General features: G+C 34.2%; 1 protein-coding gene across 3 annotated transcripts in view; it reads right to left on the bottom strand.

The window, feature by feature from the left end:
• Positions 1-1,215: 1,215 nt before the first annotated feature.
• Positions 1,216-22,162, bottom strand: part of LOC108266590 (ankyrin repeat domain-containing protein 10) — a 22,587-nt gene continuing 1,640 nt past the window's right edge. The window contains exons 2-7 of one of the 3 annotated variants that reach the window (XM_017470123.3): positions 21,906-22,058; positions 21,383-21,474; positions 5,849-6,081; positions 4,293-4,400; positions 2,452-2,533; positions 1,216-1,548 (exon numbers count right to left, since the gene is read on the bottom strand). In XM_017470123.3, coding sequence (XP_017325612.1) covers positions 1,503-1,548; positions 2,452-2,533; positions 4,293-4,400; positions 5,849-6,081; positions 21,383-21,474; positions 21,906-22,058 — 714 coding nt within the window. In that variant the 3' untranslated portion in view covers positions 1,216-1,502. Of the gene's footprint in view, positions 2,534-2,931; positions 4,401-5,848; positions 6,082-21,382; positions 21,475-21,905; positions 22,059-22,162 lie in introns of those variants that run through there. The other 2 variants (XM_017470122.3, XM_017470120.3) reach the window with 2 other exon arrangements.

Below are 22,162 nucleotides of genomic sequence, written 5' to 3'. Positions count from 1 at the left end.
TGTTTGGTTGGGTTTTTTTTGGTAATGCGGAAGTGATGTGCCAGAAACGTTAATGAACCCAGTTTCGTTTCCAAGTAGTGCTGAATTAATGTAACTGAGAGAGAGAGAGAAAGAGAGAGAGAGAGAGAGGCTACGTTCATATCCACTCTTCATCATATAAGAAACACAATTCACCTCTAATCCTAATACTATCTACTTATCTAATATTTCATATATATATATATATATATATATATATATATATATATATATATATATATATATATATATATATATATATATATATATATATATATAAAATTGTTGAACCTTTTGATCTTTTGTTTAAAAAAATGTTTAAAAAAACACAGGTTTATCAAAAAAATATGCTTGACCGTAGGTATGATGATCTTTTTGTGGAATTCGGTGTTTGGTTTACTCCAGATGTAATGGGACCGCTGTCTTCTAAACAGTTCCACTTTCGACTCATCAGTCCACAGAACATTCTCCCGAAATGTTTGTGGATCATCAAGGTGTGTTTTGGCTAAAATTCAGACGAGCTGTAATGTTCTTCTGGGTTAGCAGTGGTTTTAACCACACCAGTCTTCCATGGAGGCCATTTTGGCCCAGTGTCTTTCTGATAGTGGAGTCATGAACAGTGACCTTTATTGATGTAAGAGAGGCCTGTAGGACCGTTGATGTTGTCTTTGGCTCTTTTGTGACTTCCTGGATGAGTCATCGCTGTGCTCTTGGAGGAATTTTGGAAGGTCGGACACTTCTGGGAAGGTTCACTAATTCACTAATGAGTTTTTCCATTTGGAGATAACGGCTCTCACTGTGGTTCTCCCGAGTCCCAGAGCCTTTGAAATAGCTTTGTAACCCTTCCCAGACTGATGTATTTCAATCAGCTTGTTGAATTTCTTTCAACTTTGGCATAGTGTGTTACTGAGTAAGACCTTTTAACCAACTTCATGCTGTTGAGAAAGTTCTATTGAAGTGTAGATGTGATTGAACAGGGTTTGCAGTAATCAGACCTGGTTGTGTCTAGTCCAGCTGAACACCATTATCGATGCACTTTCATAGAGTTGGGGAATTATTAACTACAGGGGCAAATACATTTTCACACAGGCCCAGTTGGTATTGGATAACTTTTTTGCTTTAATAAATAACATCGTGGAGTGGATGTTCACTCAGAATACGCAAAGTGTGACTCAAAATCAAAATCAAAGGAACAACTTTCGGTCGAGGAACAAGATTTTTATTTGACATGAACATAAAGAGACAATTTCAAAGCAAAGTAAGAGGACTGTTATAAAGGCAGTATAACGTAATACAAGGCAAAAACAAACCAAAGTCTTGATAAAAAATCTCTTATTATGTTGCGATTAATACTGATGTGCTGTTGGAGAGAAACACTCGGTGTGATTCATACATACAGAGGACACTGCGTGGACATGAGTAGCGCACGCCATAATATCCTCCTGAGGAAGGATGCCTCGATACAGGGTTTTCCAGAATGAGTATTAGAACGAGTAAAAGGTGTTTTTGGCACAGGAATCCACAATGATACTGAAACGAGTAAAGAACTTACTATTAATCGATCAGGAACATCACAATTCTTTATTTATTTAGCTCGGTTTGTGTTATTTGTTGGACACGACCACGATGTCAGCTATCGTCTTTATGTAAAAACGAATATCACCGACATTTTGGCCGTTCCCGCTCTCGTCTGCTCGAGTGCGGTGCAATTAAAATCTGAACTTCGAATATTCGTCGGATTGAAGATTCGAATTTTCCCACGTTTTTGTTGATATATGTTTAAGTTGATTATACGAAATGTGTGAATATTTGGTTTAAATTTTGCAGCTAAAATGCCGGTGAGTAATATTCGATGGCATTTTCGTCAGAGTAGAATTGATTAAAATGAATCAATACGACACGATGGAATATTGACTAAAATTTAAAGGACGTTTTCATCAGAATTCCAATGTCTGAATATTCCTAATGAATTGAAAGTTCATTATTCTTTGAAAGGGTCTACTTGCATTATTATACTGTTATATTATGACAACAACATCGTTTAATGGTAATTATTTCTGGGACAATATATCGTCCAACAAAAAGTAGTTACTGTACAGGACTAGTTGCTAAAGAAGGGAAGCGTGTCTCAGTGCTTGCAGATATGAAGCGCTCTCTTTCTCTCTCTCTCTGCTCCACGCTCGTAAATACGTTACTACTCATTTTTTGAAATGACTACGCTCACGGATACTGCTCTACTCTCTCTCAGGTCATGCTGTTAATCATTAATTGTTTAAAAACACGTTAAGATGGTCATTTCCTGTTGTCTGTTCGTTAACGTGATACATCACATGGTATCGGACGATGGTATCTATTAAAAGTATATGGCATGTCTCGCACTCTCTCTAAGACCCGTGGAAGAGGTGCATGGTGTGGAAGAAGGTGTGGTCGTACCGTTCCTCAGCACCAACCGACTTCTCGTCCTCAACGTTCTCCGCCGCATCCATGTTCTCGCTCACACCAGTGCTTCCTGGTGCTGGAAAGAAGAAACCAAGCTTTTAAGCCTTTGAACCTTTTAAGGTTCGTTTTTTTGTTTTTGCACAACAATTTCCGGAGAATTTCTCCATCAGCAATCGGAGCTTTATTCATTCATTCATTCATTCATTCATTCATTTATTCAGTTTTCTTGAGATTTTCGGCTCCAGAGTGAACGCAGCCCGAACCCCAGAGTCTTTGAGTTTAAAGTAAAACCCGATGTTTGAAGGATTTAAGGAATTTGAATCATTCCGAGCGTAAACAGGATGTTAGTTCTCAGAGTTGAACAGGATTTAATAAAGCAAATCTGCTCCAGAAGTGCAGAAGATTTAACTAATAAACCACACACACACACACACACACACACACACACATAAACGCAGAACACACATCACCACGTCAGGCTGAGACATTTAATGATAAAACAAACAGAGTGCAGCGATATTAAACACATACACACACAGAACGAGTGCTTCCTCTTCCTCAGAACTACCTGCCGTGCACTGGAGACGTGTGTTAGCATTTTATCTACTATTTTAACTTCATGCTCACGTACATTTTGTCTGTTATTGCAAATGAACTTGTGTAACAACCTGCTTTCAGCCTTATATATACATATGTGAATTAAATGACCACCAAAGCTATAAAAAAGTACATTACCAACTTATAGTCATACACAGACTTGTAAAAAGAAAAGAAAATACAGATAATAGGAGAACTCAATATCAAGAGATCTGATTAAACATCACGGTAAATGAACAAAAGCTGCATTAGTTAACGATAAGTATAGATATCATGTGGGATAAGATCATTTGAAAGTTAAACTAAATGAACTCCCCCACACGTCGCTGAGACTCGAGGGCATGGAGGAAAAACCCAACAAGCAAACAAACAAAAAACCACCCGATTGAAGGAAGTTATTGTGCAGAAACTTTTTTTTTACTACTGAGAATCATTTATTAATCTCGTCACACTCACGTGCATATCAGCCATAAATGGCCAGGCCATTTAGGTTTTGCCAGGCCCACAAACGGAGACAAGACCAAATGGCAACTAAAGGGTGAAAGAGTGCTACTCAATTTATAGGGCACAATTACTTTTGTCCTCATCGAATGCCTGGGGTTATTCATTAGTGTCCTAAAGCTTCTTGTGCTCCTTTGGGCGCCATTACTTTTGTCCTAACTGAACCGCTTGTCTTAGTTGTGTTAATTTACGGGGTGTTTTGGAATCGCTTTCTTTCCAAACGTCGTTAAATCGGTGAGTAACTGACAGGAATAACCTGCGTAATTTGCGTATATACGACGTGTGATCTCTAGGCGTAAATATTTACGCACATTCTCGCTAGATATGTAAGTTTTTTTTCCAACCTAGGATTTTCTTGGACGTCACGTTTCTTGTATATTGAATGATTTCTGAATAAATCCGCTTGTATCTAGCGTGATAAACGAGGCCCACGTTCAAATGAAAATAAAAACAAACCATTTTTCCCTCTTATAAGATACATCTAACACACACACACACACACGCACACCCCCACACACCCCCCCACACACACCCCTATAAACGCCCCCACAAGCACAGCTAAGGCCACTACAGGTAGGCGTAGGAGTTAGTGCAGCGGCAGGGTATCTGCATTGCAGCCACGGTGAAGATCTCCATCTCTTTAGGAGCCGAGGTGGAGGAGTCCTCCATCCGCAGCCCCTCATCTTGCTCCACCAAGCCGATGGGGGCAAATGACCCGGTTATGGATCCGTTCCCACCTGTAGTGCTGCTCAGTGCCGGTCCGAGCTCCGCACGCGCCATGTCCATCAGGTTCTCTCCGCCAGAGCCGTTCATCCCGTTCATCAGCCTCATCTGAAGATCCAGATCTAAGGTCCAACACAGAGTATGTAGATGACAAGGGTAAATAACAGGGGTGAATTAGAGGGGTGAATAGCAGGAGTAAATAAGGGTGAATAACGGGTAAATAAGGGTGAATAGCAGGAGTAAATAAGGAGAATTAGAGGGGTGAATAAGAAGGGTAAATAACAGGGGTAAATAAGGGTGAATAGCAGGAGTAAATAAGGGTGAATTAGAGGGGTGAATAAGAAGGGTGAATAACGGGTAAATAAGGGTGAATAACGGGGTAAATAACGGGTAAATAAGGGTGAATAACGGGGTAAATAAGGGTGAATAGCAGGAGTAAATAAGGAGAATTAGTGGGGTGAATAAGAAGGGTAAATAACGGGTAAATAAGGGTGAATAACGGGGTAAATAAGGGTAAAAAACGGGTAAATAACAGGGGTAAATAAGGGTGAATAACGGGTAAATAACGGGTAAATATGTGTGAATAACGGGGTAAATAAGGGTAAAAAAACGGCTAAATAGTGGTAAATAACAGGAGTATATAAGGGTAAATAACGGGTAAATAAGGGTGAATAACAGGGGTAAATAAGGGTAAATAACAGGGGTATATAAGGGTAAATAACAGGGCAAATAAGGGTGAATAACGGGGTAAATAAGGGTGAATAACGGGGTAAATAAGGGTGAATAACGGGTAAATAAGGGTAAATAATGGGTATATAAGGGTAAATAACGGGTAAATAACAGGGGTAAATAAGGGTGAATAACAGGGCAAATAAGGGTGAATAACGGGGTAAATAAGGGTGAATAACGGGGTAAATAAGGGTGAATAACGGGGTAAATAAGGGTGAATAACGGGTAAATAAGGGTAAATAATGGGTATATAAGGGTAAATAACAGGGGTAAATAATGGTGAATAACGGGGGTAAATAAGGGTGAATAACAGGGGTAAATAAGGGTGAATAACAGGGGTAAATAAGGGTAAATAACAGGGGTAAATAACGGGTAAATAAGGGTGAATAATGGGGTAAATAAGGGTGAATAACGGGTAAATAAGGGTGAATAACGGGTAAATAAGGGTGAATAACGGGGGTAAATAAGGGTGAATAACAGAGGTAAATAACAGGGGTAAATAATGGTAAATAACATGGGTAATCTGGTGGTCTTGAGAAGAGCTTTTACCTCACATGCTCTGTACAGACAATTTTTAAAATGTTTACATGACCGAATAAAATGATTTATCGAACAGAACGGAAGTGACTGAATGAATCAGTGATTATTCAAAGATTATTTGAGCTCATTTCCTGTTTAATCTTCACAATTTGTCCATTAAGTCCATTAGTAAATCAGACTGGAATTAGATTGGAAGTGTACAAACATTTAAATTCATAAAAAAGTCCAAATATTTTTGACCACGTGAAAGGTTTTCCCAGACCCCCACACATATAAATGGCACGATCTTCCTCAGACCTACCGCTGGTTCTGGCCTTTTTAAACTGACTGGACTCGATGCAGCCGAACGACCGCTTTCTGCTGGGTATGCCGTTACTGAAGCCGCGCGTCCGCTCCACAGAGTTATTGGTGGAGAAGCCGTTAAAACGGCTGAGCTGCTGCTGATTCTGGGCGTTGGACAGCAGTTGAGCGCACTCTGAGAAGCCCTGGGCGTGGGCTAGGTCGGCTCCGGTCAGTCCACTAGCATTCCTCAAGCTGTGCAACGATAAAATTCATGTGTTAGTGCTCCTGATCTACTGTACAGACATCTCAATCACTCACTCTCTCATACACACACAAATACATACAGATCCTTTCTGCCTCTCATAACAAATTGGTTTTGACATGTACTGGAAATATAGAGAGTTTTAACTGCAACAGAAGATGTTCAGAACAAGCCTGAGACCATGTATAAGTCAGAATTAAGGGAGGGGTGAAGCAGAGGATCAAGTTATTAAAAGTTTAAAGACTTGGAATACAAGCATGAGGCAAGACCGAGTGTTGTAATAATAACATTAACACCTTTTGTGCCTTTAATACGGTTCTTTTACCTAGAAGGGTGTGTGTAGTGTACCTTTAAAGATTTTTGTGCACTATATGGACATTCCCAGGTACACAAGGTAAGGACAAGGAGAGTAGCCGTTATTGTTTCCTCAGAATACTGTGCTAAACATGAACCCAGTGAAAATCATCAATTTTACTTGTTATCCATTCTGGATGTATGAACTTCAGAACGATGACAGCATCTTCAAAACGGCCTCCGAGAAGAGAAACAAAGCCGAATAAAGGACAAGGTGGATTGCCGTGATGGGTTTTTGAGCCAAGGTGCAGTCAGAAATGCTGTATATGAAGCTGAGTTTCTTCTGAATGGAGTTCTTATGTTAAAGTCTAACTGTGAAAACAAGCAACGAATCACCCTACGTTCACACTAGCGAGAAACTTTCGTTGGTGTGTAGCGTCCGTCCAGCGTTTTTTTTTTAAAAACGATAGTAGCCAAAATGCACAGCCTACAATATACGATTTACTCTAGTGTAGGATTAAAATGTACTGTGATATATTAAAGTGAAAAGGTGTGAAAAATGTTAGATATACCGTGTGCTTGCATGCTTTATCGGTTCACGTGCATAGAAAATGAACGCCTGTCACTTTTGCCGCCTGCTAGTGTGGACGTACAGGCTTCAAAATGGAATCAAGGAGTAAAGAAACAGGAAGCAATATCCTGGACGAAGTTTTCTCCTTGGAGGCATCTCAACAAATGCATTAAAAAATCCATGGATAGATATAATGAAGTAAAAATGATCTTTTCATGTCGAAGATGAAGGATAATACACTCATCAAGAGGTTCTGAAGAATAAGGAGAGAAACCTTAAGGAGAACTTCAGAAAAATAACAAGTAACAAATGTGAGAGAAGAAGGATAAAATCAGTCTGCGTATTGGAAACAAGACGTACAGGTAAAATGATTACTTATTAAAGGATTTTTTCCCCTATGGCAAGAACGAGACACATCTGGAACAAAGGACATGAGAATATACATGGCTCAGGCTTGTAAATTAAATAAAACTCTCATTTTCTGTCGCAGTCATGGAACAAACTAAACACATGGATGAACAAACTGTACAGTTTCTGCACTTACCCCAACATTCAGTGACTCCTGGTTAACCCCCCGTCCCCCCGTCCCCCCGAACCCCACCCACCTTCCACAATCCAAAATGGAGCCGTAAAACTCATGCCGACATGGTTACGTATCACAGACCTTTCTACAAATTTAGCTTATTTAACAATTTAAATTAAAAGAAAAAATTATATATAGGTGAATTAAATATTCCATTTAACCCAATTATTTATTTATTTATGTATTACAGAAGTCCTATTTTTATATTTTCTTTACATATTTTTCGAACCTTACTGAATCATTATGTTATCTTTCGATTATTTATATTGAATCAGTACTGTCCATAATCTTCATCGTAAACAATTGCTTTGCAAAGCATCCTGAATTATGGTGTACACAAAATTGTGCTACATAAATAAACCAAATAAGGTGCATAGAATTTGAAACATGGGGATTTTTTTTTTTTTTTTTTTTTTACAAAAAATAGAAAGAAAAAATTATTTAAAAATAGAAACACTCAGGGCTCATTATGAATTGATTTTAGTAATAAATAAAAAATAAATAAAAAAAGAATTAACTGGAGCTCATTATTAATCAATATACAGTGCCTCCAGAAAGTATTCACCCCGTCCTTCCCACAGTAATTATTTTTCTTATTGCTGAACTACATCAAATGTAAAGGTATCAGTCAGATTAAATAAAACTTAAATAAAGTATTTAGATGTTCTCAGAATTATTTGAAGTATTCACCCCCAGTGTGAACTGTCCTTTTGTGGATGTGTCTCTATGAGCTTTGCATTTTCTTCCTGTGTATTTTATGTCCTGTGCTTTGGCTCATTGTCCTGTTAGAACGTTTATTTTCAACCTAAATGTAGATATCTGGCTTTGCTTATATTTGGCTCCATCGATGTTGTATGTGATGGCAGCAAGATTTCCAGTTCCTCCACATCATGATGCTACCACCACCATGCTTCATCACAGGATTGGTGTTACCTGGGTGTTGGGCTGTATTTGGTTTGCACCAGACATGCTTTGGCTTCAGACCAAATGGCTCCACCACAACGTCTTTTTCCAAGAGCTGTCCCTTCTCAGAGGTGGCTTCCTTCTGGCCGCTTCCTATATCTGTGAAGAACTGATGATGATGTCGAGGTCTTTACAGATTGTCCGATTTCAGCCAGTGAGTTCTGTAATCCCTTCAGTATTGTAGCTGGACTCTTGGACACTTCTCTGATAATTGTCCTTGCCTGAGCAATCCATTTGGACTGATCTTGGAAGTGTCTGTGTTGTGCCATATTTTTTCCTGCTTTCTGGAGGAACTGTATAAATGTACAGTAGTGCTGAAAGTTTGTGAACCCTTTAGAATTTTCTATATATCTGCATAAATGTGACCTAAAACACCATCAGATTTTCACACAAGTCCAAAAAGTAGATAAAGAGAACCCAATTAAACACGAGACAAAAATATTTTACTTGGTCATTTATTTATTGAAAAAAAGGATCCAGTATTACATATCTTTGAGTGGCAAAAGTATGTCAAGATCTAGGATTAGCAGTTGATTTGAAGGTGAAATCAGAGTCAGGTGTTTTCAATCAATGGGATGATAATCAGGTGAGAGTTAGTGCTATGTTTTATTTAAAGAACAGGGATGTATCAGAGTCTGATCTTCACAACATATGTTTGTGGAAGTGTATCATAGTACAAACAAAGGAGATTTGCGAGGACCTCAGAAAAAGAGTTGTTGAAGCTCATCAGGCTGGAAAAGGTCACAAAACCATGTCTAAAGAGTTTGGACTCCACCAATCCACAGTCAGACAGACTGTGTACAAATGGAGGAAATTCAACACCATTGTTCCCCTCCTCAGGAGTGGAGACCAACAAAGATCACTCCAAGAGCAAGATGTGTAATAGTCCACGAGGTCAAAGGGGAACCCAGGGTAACTTCTAAGCATCTACAGGCCTTTCTCACATGTTCATGAGTCCACCATCAGGAGAACACTGAACAACAATGGAGTGCATGGCAGGGCTGCAAGAAGAAAACCACTGCTCTCCAAAAAAGAACATTTACTGCCCATGTGTTATTTGCTAAAGATCACTTGGACAAGCCAGACGGCTGTTGGAAAAATATTTTGTGGACGGATTAAACCAAAATAGAACTTTTTGGTTTAAATGAGAAGCGTTATGTTTGGAGAAAGGAAAACACTGCATTCCAGCATAAGAACCTTCTCCCATCTGTGAAACATGGTGGTGGTGGTAGTGTCATGGTTTGGGGCTAGAGTTTTGCTGCATCTGGACCAGGACGACTTGCTATCATTGAGTGAACAATGAATTCTGAATTATACCAGTGAATTCTAAAGGAAAATGTCAGGACATCTGTCTCTGAACTGAATCTGAAGAGAAAGTGGGTCATGCAGCAAGACAACGACCCTAAACACACGAGTCGTTCTACCAAAGAATGGTTAAAGAAGAATAAGGGTAACGTTTTGGAATGGCCGAGTCAAAGTCAAATGTTGTGGAAGAGCCTGAAGCAAGCAGTTCATGTGAGGAAACCCACCAACATCCCAGAGTTGAAGCTGTTCTGTACTGAGGAACGGGATTAAACTCCTCCAAGCCGATGTGAAGGACTGATCAACGGTTACCCCAAACGTTTATCTGCAGTTATTACTGCACAAGCGGGTCACACCACATACAGAAAGTAAAGGTGCACATACTTTTGCCTCTCACAGATACGTAATATTGGATTTTCCTCAATAAGTAAATGACCAAGTATAATATTTTTTCTCATTTGTTTAATTGGGTGCTGTTTATATAGTTTTAGGACTTGTGTGAAAATCTGATGTTGTTTTAGGTCATATTTATGCAAAAATATAGAACATTCACAAGCTATGAGGCACCACGGTATACATGTTTAAATCCCACTCTGACCAAAGAATTAAATGTGTGTCCAGATTGTTTTTCTCTCAAAAGTGTTTTATTGGATGTGACATATCTAACATTTCCGCTGTATAACAGTTCCACTTGTTGTTCGAGGGTTGCGTTATTGTGTTTTTGTGAGAGAGGACAAAAGATTCATTGTTGTAACGCCTACATGTCAAGACTTTTTATCAGGGAGTAGGTGAAAGTCGACAGTCCCTGTATCCGAAACCAAGAAACCTAGCGTTTAAATAAATAATACATAATACAATTACTAATTATTTAAGATTACTTACAAAAAAAGCTTCATGAGGCTTTTTTCTAGTCTGTGAAGCGCAACCACTCAACAGCAATTCATTAAATGATATTCATCAAAGCCAAATTTGGAAAAAAGTTTGCTCATTCATGAATTTATTTATCTAAATATAATTCTCTTTCAACTTTCTTTAAAAAATATCACTTTCTAAAACCACATCACACACATTCATCAACACACACACACAAACACATCATTAAATCAAATATATAACAAAACATTTTGAATGGAAATTAAAATGTCAAACATTGTTCACTTGATTAGACTTTCCCCACTCGATTCCTAACACATCTGATGAGATAAAAATAATAAACAAAAACAAACAAACAAACAAACAAAAAACCCTGAATGCCTCCACACAGTTCTGCTATCAAACAGGACAATCGCATCAGCAACCAGTTACTCTGAAAGGTGTAGAAGTTAGCAAGGTGGGTTTCATTTTAAAGGCAGATTCGTAGATGGAAGTAATCTGAGGAAATTTTTTTTCTAAATGTGCATAAAGAAAAAAAAATAGGCTAGATATACGTTACTTTGTTAAAAATCAACATGTGCTGTGCAAGATGGGTCCAACTGTTACTTTTAACTTTTTAAAATGTAAACTCAGGCATCTGAAAAAATTCATAAGTTTAAATTTACTTTTAGCCTGTTTTTCAAAGAAGAAAATGTCAAAATAATACACTAAATATTCGTTATATACTAATTTTGAATCTATACATTTCTAAAACTACGGGTTATATTTAGGTTAATCACAAATCTCATCCGTTAAACTCCCTCGATACAGGTAGTTACAGAAGTACAGAAGTAGAAAATACAAGCTAGTATAAATTTTTTTGTTTTAATTTAAATGTATTATTTTTTGGTCTTTTTTTAAATTTAAAGTTTATGCAAATCAGTGGTAATTGACTTATATCACAAATAGAATTCATTCAGAATTGTGCACATTTTATCTTATAGCAAGTATTTTTTAACAATAAAAAGTACATTTTTGGTGTAGAAATATTGATTTCAAACTAAGTAAACAGTCTCAATTATAAAACATACTTTTGTTTTGTTAGTGAGCTGTTGAATACAATCTTAGCAATTTATTATTTTTCCAAAATAAACAAAATCTGAATGTTCAAACAGCATTTAAAGATGATTTACTTTAGCAATTATACTGGTTATCCATATTAATAACGTCGATTTCATATAATTTCATAAGGATATACAGCAGAAACATTTTTACAACTAAGAACTACATAAATATAATTATACACAAATATAAGACCCCGTCTTGTATTATCGCAAAGGTGTAGTTTTGAAGTTATTACATCAAATAGTCATAATATTGGTGCCTTTACACACATCCTGCTTGAATTGATCAAATATTTCCTCAGATTTCTGTCATCCTTCACTAGAAATTATTTTAGATTTTAGTTGGCCATCTTTAGGTAGATAAAGTAACTGTCCTACTGATTTCTTAAAAATATTTAATTCGACCTGAGATACTGAATAAAATGTTTGAAAACAGTTGTATAAAGCATGCTTTTATTTTTGTACATAGCTTGAATACTGCTTCTGCAATATTAATGACAGATATTAAAAAAAAAAAAAAACATTAAAGAACAAAGCTGTTTATTATAGGATTGTAATTTAAAAGCTATTTCCAGCATAATTTGTGTAAATAATCAAAATGTACTAAATAACATTACATCACACTTGCTACCATTAAATAACCACATCTTAAGCCACATGCTTATGCATTTAAGTAATAATTCAATAAAAGTCGAGCTTTATGTCAAGCAGTTTGTCACTTTGGGCTATTTAGTCTATGGAATTATGTACTTCATTTGATTAAGAGATACAATTTATTTTTTACAGCAATAGAACCATAAGATTTTGAAATTTGTGGCTAGGATATTTATTTATTTATTTATTTATTTTATTTATTTATTTTACAAATTTGTCAAAACTATCGTGTTCTGTACATTATCTAACTTAATACATCACATAATGGTAGTTATGTATTATAATGTACGTACAACCAGTTGATTTTCCTTACAGAGGTCAAATAATACAAAACAGAAAGAGAACAATTCATACCTTGCACTGAAATCTAACAGGCCCAGTAACCTGCACACATCATATTTACATAAAATCTATTGTAGGAAAGTTTGAAGTTCTGATTTTTCTTTATGTAACAGATTTGTCTCAAGAGTTACTGAATTAGGCTTGATATGCTGCTGTATTATATGGAGAACTATTTTTATAGTAGAGGTATATAAAACGTATACTAATTAAACTGTTTAGCTCCTACACCAACTCAGGAGCATCTGTTTTATTCCTAGGGACAACAGATGAAAACTAGCGATCATAAACAATAATGTTGATGAAATAAATGTCTGTTAAATAAATACATAAAGTAAATGACATGACAGCAATGATGTGTGTATATAAAAATATATAGAGAGTCATATATTTAAATGTATTATTTATGCAAGATATTTTAGAACATTCAGGTTCAGTGGAATGTAGTAATAATCTTTACACTAATTTCTGGGAGATTTCCTTTTTGAAAATGTAGCTAGAAAGCCATAATATTGTTTTTTTGCTTGCTTTTACCACAAATGAACATTTTCAAACACTATAAAAACAACAAAAGTAGTTCATACTCCAGTATTATGAGACCCACCAGGCTGCAATGTTTATGAAAATGAAATTTGATTTAGTAATTACAATGAATTCAATTTATAGAATTGTAATGATGATGGATGCATTCAGGGTTTTTTTTTTTCTACTTTCTTCTTCTGAAATATTTTGCTTCACTAGTCAGAGAAACTACCTGCCGCTATCGTCTTAGCCTAACACATCTTAGCCCTAACGGCATCTTTTAAACCATGCGTTTTTATTCTGGAACGTGAAAAGGCGAACTCATTAGATCTGTTCTACATATAAAAAGCCCTATGGTTAGTTTACAGAAACAAACCCAAAACAAATACAAAGAAAAAAAAAAACACAGCTTTGATTTAAGGGCATAAATTTAGCAAAGCATGCAGGGCTAAGAAACAAACTACATCTAAATTAAAAAAGTATTTTCTTTTGAAACTTGTGTCAATGTACAAAAAACTTCCTATCAGTAAAACCAATCACCGCAAGAAATACCTCAACAGTTTGCCAGAGTGTAGATACTGAAGGGAGCGATAGTGAGAACACTCCTAATGCCACAACAGTGCAGTTTCGTTGAGGGAACTTGGAGTGAGTCAGCAGTGTCTATTTGGAATGCTCTCCCCCTTTTCTAGGATTACTTGAAAAAGTCAAGTCATTTCGAATTCAATGGCTGTAAAAACATTGAGACGTGTAGATTTTCTCTAAACTTTTTTTTTTTCTTATTTTTTGGCAACAGTTAACAATATGAAATTAGTTCAATCTGCAGGGTTTGGCTGTAATTGTGTCACTTTCCTAAGGATAAAAGTGACAAGATTAACAAAACAACATATTTTTATTTATTTTTTTAAGCATTGAATCATGAAAAATAATAACTCTGCAGATGACATTTTTTATTTTTAAACAACAACAAAAAAAGAACCTATACGCAAAAAATAAAAGTCTCATCAAAAATAAAAAAATAAATATAAAGAAGACAGGATAAATTAGAGTTAAGGCAATGTACAGTTCTGAGGTTGTTCTTTACCCCTAACGCTTTTGCTAAAACATTTCTAAACTGTTTTACATGGAGGATTAAGGGCTCATAGAAAGAAAAAAAAAACATTTTAGCATATTTTTATTTAAAATGTAAAAGATTTGTGCATTCAAATTTATATAAAATGTCATTATTATAGAAAACTATTTCTTATAACCTACTTTTAACATTTAAAATTGCATAAAAATTATTTTTCTGTGCTAGAATACGTTTTAAATAAATTTTTTTTGTTACTGTTCGTCTGCATTAGAAACCCTTTTCTAGGACATACTTATGTTTGAGGTTATTTTTAAATCTGTGCAGCGGTATAATTGTTAAAATGTCACTTATTATTATTATTTGTAGTATGGATTCGTACTTTATCAGTAGATTCAACTGGATATTTCTTCTGGACCTTCATTGAAAAAGGTCTGAGGTTCTAATTTAGACAGCAATTGGGTAGCGATAATATAAAACTGTAAGATAAAACCAGTGCAAGAAATCACCCCGCCATGATAAGATCCGAGAATCAGAGGAGACTGAAAGAGCAGAACGCTGGATTAATAAGTCAAAAACAACTTATTTATACGCTGATGTTGAAGAAGAAAACCTTCCATTCTTCATTTCCTGTGTAGAATTCATGCTCAGACCAGAAACAGGACAATGTTTAACTTCAAGCTGGAAAGGTTAAATTTCTGAAATATTTGCTGATGTGCTCTTCTTTAAAGAATTTGAAGAGGAATAGAAATTGAGGTTGTTCTGTAAATTCCAAGTAGGAATAATGAAGACTGAGAATAAATATGTTTACTTTTGGAATGACCAGCACTTTTCCAGAGTGTGAGAACATTTTTGGTTTTCCTCATGATTTGAACGGACATAAGTCTGAATTAGAAAGGAATTCCTTTACAGTATGAGATACATTTTTTTTAGTTATTGTAAAAATTCTGGTGACTGGGCACATTTTTCCAGTTGTAGTGTGGATGAAAGCAGAGAACAATTAACCTCAAAGTTGAATATTAAAATTGAATGTAATATAATAAAAGATTTATCATTAGAAACACTGAAGTAGACACACACATGCCGTTCTTCACTGTAGGTTGTTTCCAATGAATGGTTCATGTCTTCACCTCTTCTAAGGCTCAGCTTCCTCAACAAGTTCATGAAGTAAGTTCAACCTCAGACATGGAAGGCAACTTTTTTTTTTTTTGATGAACGTTATATTGCACAGATTAAATTTCCAGTTGCTATTTCTACATATTATGCCAAATTTTATTTTAGATTTTTTACATTTCTCATACATTTTAGATTTCTATTTTAGAAAAAAGGAAACACTTACTTAAGATTACTAAAGGTGTCTGCGTGAACACAAAATGTTTTGTTTCATTTTGATCCTGCTACCATTTTTAAAGGATTGCATAAGTATGTTAATGCTAAAATGTAATTATAAAATGTTAAAGCATTTAGACACAACGAGTTATCATAAAGTAATAAATATTTGTATAGCTTTATTGCTTCTATTTAGATCTTGCATGCAGAATATTCTTCATTTTTAGGATTTTATATTAAACATCAGTTCATTGTTTCAGTTTTTTCATTTCAAATTCACAGAAAGACCAAATTATTCACAGAGGTTCATACAGATATCTGAATATAATTTCCCATATTTACCAAACTGTTTCTAAAAAACGGCAACCTAAAATTTTGTTTATAATTCAGAATATTAACATTTTGCTATGGATATTTGAGAACAAGTATGGTTTTGAGTTTAAGTACAGAAATTGAGTGTCTTGTCTATTTTAGTTTTGACATTATTTTGTATAACGTGTGTGGCTCAAATTTATGTTGTTATATTGGCTTTTACTTATTATTTATATTGAACTTTATATACTATATTATATATATTGTACAATAATAAATAGAATTTAAATCAGTTTATAAAATTGCTATAAATTTGATTGCTCCTACCAAACCTCTCTCTCTCTCTCTCTCTCTCTCTCTCTCTCTCTCTATATATATATATATATATATATATATATATATATATATATATATATATATATATATATATATATATATATATATATATTTTTTTTTTTTAACAAAGGAAATAAAAAGAGCCCTTCATTCCTCCAGTTCCTTCCTGGTGATGTACATTTACTCTAGACCTGAGGTACTCCCTGACTTGGGTGCTTGAAGTTCTAAACCTGTCACAGGAAAACATACTTACAACAATCTTCAGTTCTGCCTTAAACTGCAGCAACCCTACTAGTACTACTAAAATATACAGTCATACAGGAATTACAAGCACAAATCTTCACAAATCCTGTCGAGCAACTGCAGTGTGCACATTTCGTCATGGCCTCAACACCAGAACTAACATTTTTGGTAATGATTTAAAAGTGGAATTTTTAATGAACAGTGAGTCTGAATGCCATGCTGTTCGATATGACAAAAGGCCGTCACAAAAAAGGCCATTTCACCACCGTGGCTCTGGACTTTGTTTAATTAATGCTGGAAGTGTAGTGATTCAAATTTTGATATTGTGGTAAGACTTAAAATGAAAGAAATGCAGAAAGATTGGTCATGTATAGTTAAGTTCTGTGAAGGTCATTCCAATATCGAGGTAAATACCATGGATTGATATTTTGCATTTTAACTTCAAATCTAGTGTATTAGTGTACTGCTAAGTAGAAATAAAAATATTTCTTGGGATTAAGGATATATTTAGTTTTAACCCAAATTATATCATTTACAACCATTAAATTATAATTGGGCTTGTTTGAACTACCGAACAAAACTTATAGATATACCGAACAAAACTTACAGACACATATAGATCTGGGCATGCATCAACTTATACCTTATCCCTAATATAATTTATTTTATTTTTTTTAATGATTGAGGAATTCAATTTAAAATGAATTGAAATGACCAACTTTTGGCATTCAGAGTCAAAGTCAGAATTTATATATATATATATATATATATATATATATATATATATATATATATATATATATATATATTTTTTTATATATATATATATATATATATATATATATATATATATATATATATATAGTTTATTGACCAGTTGAAAGAATTTTGAACATGCAAACTGTAATATTAGGACCAAGGAAGTTTATTAGCACATATCTGCTGTTTCACAGATGACATTGCACAAATTAAGGGTATAAAAGAAAGAACAATGTACAAAGCCATGGAGAACATATTTGCTTTTCTGCAACATTCATAATAATAAATATTTGTTTCTTCTATTTTGATGCATCAGTTTCATTATATTGTAGGCAGATGATTCCCGAGAAATAAAGATGTTAATCAGGTAATTTGATTTAACTAAAGTTTTTAAAGATTTCAAGGTTTATATGAAACTGTGATGAACACACAAATAGGGCATACTACAATTTATGTGTACAATAAACTTAGTAAAATGATAGTTATTCTATACTTTTTCTACCTTTTTAAAATGAGAAAATGGGTTTAGCAGTTAGGTTTAAGTTTAAAAAGTTAAAATCTTGTGACAGTTTTAAATCAATATCAAACTATGAGATTATGATGAACACATTAATACTGCATATCATTTACATGATAAATTTTGTATCCTTCGACTTTTTGCATACTTTTCCTACATTTTTAAAAGTTTACAATATGGTTTATAAGTCAGGTTTATGTTTAAAAATCAGTTCTGTAAAAAATATTCTATTTTCTTCCTATTACACTAAACTTTTTTTCCATTTGATGTACCATGGTAAATTTAAGACATTTTAGCCTGTGTAGATCTTTTTAGTGTTATATATTTTATGCATTAGCCAACAGCTGTATTCACATGTAAGTACAAATGCTAAAAAAAATAATTAACATGTATTGCCCAAATAAGCCCACTTTAAAAACTGCTTTAATACTTCAAACAACAAAAACTGTCAGAATATATTAAACACACTAATAGTAGATATTATATACATAATACATTTGTATAATTATGATTTTTGTATACTTTTCCTACATTTTTCTAAAGTTGAAAATGGGGTTTAGCAGATGTCAAACATGTTAAATATGCATTTTTCCTTATGAAACCACATATTTGCATGTGAAATATTGATAAAACTACATATCTTTATTTGATGCAACATGGTAAAATTTAAGTACTTTTATTTAACTTTAGGTTTTGTACACATTTGTATTCACCTATTCCATCTTTTAGAAATAAAAAGCCGTAAAAATTAACAATTTTATTATTATACTTTTTACTTAGTACTAGTAAGTGATATTATTAATAGCTTTAGCAGTTAAGCTTATGTTTAAAATTTTTGTTCTGTGTCAAATACCCGCCCCATGGCACTACACATTGTTTTTTTAACATGGTTACGACATATTCAATTGTGTAGCTCTTTTATTGTTTAAAATTGTATGCATTAGCCAACATTTATATACAGATATAACAATAAGATCACAGATATTAAAGAACATTTAATATTCAGTTTAATTGTGTGATGCAAAGAAATTTGATTTAACATTTATATTTAGGAAATGTGACTAATGTACAACTTAAAACTAACGAACTTCCCAAGCTAAAATCTTTATTTCAACCAGTTAGCATAAATGTGCTCCTGTGAAAGAGCAGATACTGAAAAATCCAACAGCATTACAGAAGTATTTAAACAGACTTGTCATTTCTCATTGTGAAGAGATACAAAATTGTGAGAAGTCTGTACATGCTGATCTCCAGCTATGTACAAGGCCCTAAAAATCAACAGTAAACAGGTGTGTCTGTAATGTTTCGCTGTCTGGTATCACATAATGGATGCCTTGCTGACATACGTAATGATCCATCAGGTTCTGCAAGAAGCTTTCTCTCTTATGTGCTCAATTGCGGAAAATTATAACCAACACGCGTTCCTAAAACTTCCTGATTCAGAGGTCATGAGACGGAGAAAATGTGGCATGTTTAAAGTTAGAAAGCTTAAATTAGCCTAATTATTGCAGTAGTCTTAATGGGATTGCACTATTTAACTTAAACCTTTAATTAATTTAACGTTAATTAATTTAATTTTTTTAACAGAAATTCACGCTGTGTTTGATGTACTCTGAAATATTTAGATTTTTTTTTTTACAGTGCCAGCTTGAAAATCAATTAATTCATGGCTATAAGATGCATTTCTTTGAAAAACAAACAAACAAACAAAAAAAACCCCAAATGATTATTAAGACTACAAATTCAGCTGGATTTGTTTAAAACCACTCAGTCGCATCCCACCTACTTTGCATCTCTCAACAATGTAAAGGACTCTCTGGAGCTCCAGTAAAGCATCTGTGCTTTGAAACGATGAGGAAATGTGCATTTCACTCTGCAGCGCTTCATCGTTAAATCATACTTACCAAAATGAAAAACAACAAAAAAGAGTTTTAAAACAAAAAAGAAAACAAAAATGGCATTTCCTCAGCACATGATGACATTATAACAAACAATAGTAAAACAATCACATTTTCCAATTCAGACACACATTTAACCAGCGTCACAGAAAGATTTCTTTTTTTTTCTTTTAAAAAAATCTTCCATCTGCACAAATATTCAAAAAGGACTCTCATCAAAAATACATTTAACTGGAGAAAAAAATTAACAGTTTAATAGAAATATATTAATACTGGAAAAGTGTAAACAAGTGTATGTATATAAAGTGTATGTTTTCTTGAAAAAAAGTGCATATAAAAAGGTGTTTATTATACTCCTTAATAATAATAATAATCTATTTTTTTAACAAATATTTTTGCAATATTTATTTAATGCATATAAACTTTGTGTTTATTGTAATAATAATACATATGTGTTAAGTCTAATAATGATGTATTTTAACTAACCGTTTATTAAAACAGTAACGTACATGAACAAGGTTTGTATTGTATTAATGTATATAATTTATATAAACTGGGTACTTACTGTAAACATAATGTATTTGTATGATGTAATTTATTTTAATCTTGAATTTCCAATAATAAAGGTGGTACATCTTACCTTAACTAAAGAATTATTGTAATAATTATATATAGAAATGCATTTGTATATATACAAACTATTTACTGTAATAATGTATACAACTTAGGTGTTTCTAACAATGTATAGAAATGTGGTGTTTGTTGTAATAGCGCATATATAACATGTATAAATGTATTGTTTGTTATAAACTAAGTATTTCATGTACATAATGTATTTAAACTAGGTGTTTACTGTAAATAATAATGTATATAAACTAGACTTTTATTGTAAAAGTAACAACTATAGACCAGGTGATTATTGTAATAATAATACTAATACTAATACTAATAATAAAATACAGCGCTGTGCAAAATTCTCGAAAGAAATGCTGTAAGGAAAAGATGCCTTAAAAAAAACAATGTCAGTTTTTGGGGTGACGACCCTTTGGTTGTTTAATAAACATTAGTAGTCCCAAGTAAAAAAGTTTTTTGTTGCTTTTTTTTGTTGCTTGCTTGGCTGACATTTAGCCTACTTTTTATTGGAATAGTAATATTCGGAAAATTAAAATGTACTGACTCAATAATGCAGAAAAAAATTTTCTAACTAAATTTGAACTACAAAAAAATTAATAATTAGGATTCCTAAGGCTTTTGCACAGTACTGTAAATAAACTAGATGTTTGTAGTAGTAATAATAATAATAATGTACGCAACGTACATGTATTTATTTAGTATAATGTATGCGGAAGAGGTTTTAAATCAGGCGATCTGGTAAACATCATAACATTTTATATTCACAGTTACACCTGGACGGTCACTGTACGTTAGGAGATATGTTTACTGTGTTAAACGTGAACATTGAGGTGTTTTCGACGAGAGTCCTGAGTGAATAAAAAGTGGCAGTGGAGTGTTTCAGGAATGCTGAGGACAGAGAGTTTTAAAATAAATAAATAAATAAATAAATAAATAAAATTAAATAATAAATAAAAGAAAACGAACTGTGGAGCAGTTATGAGTTTACACTTACTCAGCTTTCGCTCCCTGGATCAGGAGAGCGTTAATGCACTCGACACTACCCGCACGCGCCGCCTTGTGAAGGGGGGTTTCTCCGACATAGTCCTGAGAGACAGAAAGTAAGAGAAAGAAAAGAGAAAGAGAGAGAGAGAGCGCGAGAGCATTGACCTCTGATATTTAAAGGATGAAACCTAAGCAAAGGTCACCTCCCAGTGCTACTGTTTATTCAGTGCCATAAATAGGCCAGACAGAGAGATAGCTCCCTGTCCGTTCAATGAGAGAGTTTTATGGAAGGACTGAATGTAGGTTAGTTTGGTATCCGACCGCCAAAAGTGATAGAATTTGTTATAATATTGTAAAAAATTTTAACACGCTCATGTTCCTTGAGGTCTCTATGGTTAGTTTGCTTAACTCAAGACGACACGTTGGGATAACACCGCAGCATTCTGTCCGTAACATGTTGTGATGTGAACAATGAACGCCGGAAGTCTGTGCTTTGACTCGGAGAGATGGGCGTGGGTTTACAGGTGACCCACCTGCCTGTTGAGGTCAGCGCCGGCCTGCAGGAGCCACATCAGGCACTGCGGGTGTCCGCCGAACGCCGCGATGTGAGCCGGAGTCTGCGCGAAACGCGACGTCAAGGAGTTCACGCCGCAACCCACCTGCACCAGCTCCATCACACACTCCAGCTGTGGGACATCAGACACATAATTAATCAAACAGCGTGAGAGGAGCACTATGCAAATAAAAATTATTATGAAGTGACGTGTTCAATATGTCTGTACAGAAAACA

This window comes from Ictalurus punctatus, chromosome 6 (genome assembly GCF_001660625.3).
Source record: "Ictalurus punctatus breed USDA103 chromosome 6, Coco_2.0, whole genome shotgun sequence".
Taxonomy (NCBI): Eukaryota; Metazoa; Chordata; class Actinopteri; order Siluriformes; family Ictaluridae; genus Ictalurus; species Ictalurus punctatus.
This window is presented reverse-complemented; position numbering and strand designations above follow the sequence as displayed.